The following is a 3,020-nucleotide window of genomic DNA, read 5'->3' on the forward strand; positions in this document are numbered from 1 at the left end:
CAAGAGTGACCTGTTGTATGGCATGTATTCCCAGGGGTTTCTCCATGTTTGAATGATTCACACACATCTGTGGGTGGGCATCTGCAGCTGGTGCATGGTGGGTCAATTGTGTCAATGTTTCTCTGTGTCATGGTGGTTCTCAACGAAGCAGTGGTGGCCGGCCTGAGGGCTGGCATGCAACAGCGCTCACCGCCGTGTGGCTTCCCTTGCACCAGAGCCCCTCCTCCCAGGTGCCTGTTATGCTGGGGGCCTGCCCAAGGGCCAGGGCTCCCCACCCTGTGGCCTCCCGGGCACTGGGGGCCCTCCCTCCGGGGGCCTACGAGGCCGGGAGTGAGCTGCCGGTCCGAAGACCTGCGCTCCCTGCCCGAGGCTCTCCGTGCGCCGGGGGCCCTCCCCTCTGGGAGCCTACGAGGCAGGAAACTAGCCAGCTGGAGGACCGGCGCTCCCCGCCCGTGGCTACCTATGCGCTGGAAGCCCTCCTTCTGGGGCCCTACAAGGCCGGGAGTGAGCCGCCTGTCCGAAGACCTGCGCTCCCCGCCCGAGGCTTCCCGTGCGCTGGGGACCCTCTAAAACCTTAAAATTTTAAACTGGGGTTTTTAAAATTTAGTTGCTATATATCATGGTGATGACATTTCCTACCAAAATGTGACAGTCTTGTTAGATATTACAAATTAGACACCTGCACACAGCAAATTCTGACATTGTCACATAGACCTTTTGTTTTCACTTGAGTTAGTGTTTTAAATTAGGGAAGTGTGAGGACAGGTGAAGCTATTAATGGGAAGTTATATTAGCTAACTATTTCTGCTTGTAAACTATTAGAATTATCATTGTATTTGTTCCATACCTTAAACTCTTTCTCAGTAGATAACTTGGTATATTGAGTGTGAGTGAGTTTGTGTGTGTGTTTATAAAAAACCTGTTGTGAAAGTTAAGAGAAGGATTTATGTATTTCACTTGAGTGAGTATATAATTATTCTTAGGTCTGTTAGTATTTTTGGGTTATATTTTCCAAAGGAAAATTACTATAAATGGCAACTTACATTCCTACCTGTTGAAAATTTCAACAGTTCAAAGGAAACAATTAAAAAAAAAATCTTTTGTTTTGAGATCAAACCTCTCAGTGTTTAGACTGATCTTGAACTCACTATGTAGCCCAGGCTGGCCTTGAGCTCATGGCGATCCTCCTGCCTGAACCTCTGAAGTGCTGGGGTTGCAGGCAGGTGCAACCATGTCCACCAGACGTTAAAATTTTAGAACATGGGAACAACTTCACTATAATCAGGAAACCTCACTAGTAATAAAGGGCAATGAGACATATACATTTATTCATTCATTAAGACAGGGCCTCACTATGTAGTTCAGGCTGGTCTTGAACTTACTATGTTGCCTAGGCTGGCCTTGAATCTCAGGGATCCTTCTGCCTCAGCTCCCTGAGTGCTGAGATTGGTGAGACATGTACATGTAATCATTTCTATTGAGTTAAAGTTTGGACCCCTTTTTGTTTTCCCCTATGTAAAAGTGCTTTCAAGGATGGTTATTGGGGATTACATTTTGTTTCTATGTGGAATAGGTGGTGTAAAAGCTAATAACTGAGACTTCCATAACATTTTGTATAGAACCGCCTCATTTAAAGAGTATTTAATAGAAGAATTTAAATAATTACACAGTTGTATCTTTAAGTAATACTTCTGATTAAAGAAATAGGCTGTCTGTTAAATATTGCAGAATCCTTTAATGAAAGTGGTGCCAATGGCCTTGAATCATTAAATCAGCTACTGCCAAGGTAATTAGGTCTTTAGAGTCTGACCAGCTTAATATGTAGATCAATCTGAATGTCCAACAGTAATGTAAACGGTCTAAACGGATTGTGGTGACAGTTTTGCTTGGAGGACATTCAGGAAACCTGTAAAGACATAATTAAAACATCCTAGTTTTGTTTTATTTATTTATTTATTTTTCGGTACTGGGAATTGAACTCATGACCTTGTGCTTACCAGGCAGGCTCTATGCCGCTGAGCTAAATCCCCAGGCAAGGACTTTAGTTTTTTTGTTTGTTTGTTTTTGTTTTTAAGTAACATAGTTGTATAGAGCTTTGAGGATAGTCTTTTTCTTTGCTTATCTATTTTTAAGCAATCCAAGTTGTAAGTCCTTTCAATTCATGAATGTTCAGATATATTGAAAAGACAAAGCTGTTTTTTGTTAATACCTTGTTTTTAGGATATACTTTTTTTTTTGTTGTTGTTTTAGGAGTCACACGATGCATTGTTGGAATTTGGGAATAATAACCTACAAATACTGGTTCATGTTACCAAGGAAGGGGTGTGGAAAAACCCAGTACTTCTTAAAATATTGTCTCAACAGCCAGTAGAAACAGAGGAAGGTAAGTTTTAAAACTTCACTGACAATATTGGAGGAAAATTTAATTCTAAGGGACCTGAAATTATGAGTTAAAATTTTGTTAATTTCCCCTACATATGCCTGGTTATTCTGTACTCCTTTTCTCTTTCCAGACAGGGTCTGTGTAGTTTAGGCTGGCTTTGAGTTCACTGTGTATCTTAGGCTGGCCTCAAACTCATGCCTCAGCTTCCCGAGTGCTGGGATTATAGGCATGCGCCACCACACTTGGCTTTGTACTCTTTTGAATAATAAAAATTAACTATTGTTATTTAATATTTTGCTTATTAAATAAAGATTCTTGCGTTTTTAGGTAGTTATTATTTTTGCAGGGCTAGGGATTGAACCCAGAATTTCACCTAGGCTAGCCCTTTACATTTTAGTAACAATGTTCATAAAAAGTTTCTGAGATAAGCTAGGCTCAGTGGCTGCAGGCCTGTAATCCCAGCACTGAGGCTGAGATACGAGATTTCTTTGCCAAAGAAGTCCCTTTGATTTCTTTACTCCCCTCCCCTCCCCTCCCCTCCTCTCTTCTCTTCTCTTCTCTTCTCTTCTCTTCTCTTCTCTTCTCTTCTCTTCTCTTCTCTTCTCTTCTTTTCTTTCTTTTTTTGAGACAGGGTTTT

At 41.7% G+C, this 3,020-nt stretch overlaps 1 protein-coding gene across 1 annotated transcript in view; it reads left to right on the plus strand.

The window, feature by feature from the left end:
* The window catches only part of Rlf (rearranged L-myc fusion), a 99,488-nt gene that overhangs the window by 47,211 nt on the left and 49,257 nt on the right, over positions 1-3,020 (plus strand). Inside the window, exon 4 of the mRNA XM_005395279.2 lies at positions 2,251-2,383. Within this exon, the coding sequence (XP_005395336.1) occupies positions 2,251-2,383 (133 nt within the window). The remainder of the gene's footprint in view (positions 1-2,250; positions 2,384-3,020) is intronic.

The sequence above is a fragment of the Chinchilla lanigera genome, unplaced genomic scaffold, assembly GCF_000276665.1.
Source record: "Chinchilla lanigera isolate Chin_1 unplaced genomic scaffold, ChiLan1.0 scaffold00051, whole genome shotgun sequence".
NCBI classification, from domain to species: domain Eukaryota; kingdom Metazoa; phylum Chordata; class Mammalia; order Rodentia; family Chinchillidae; genus Chinchilla; species Chinchilla lanigera.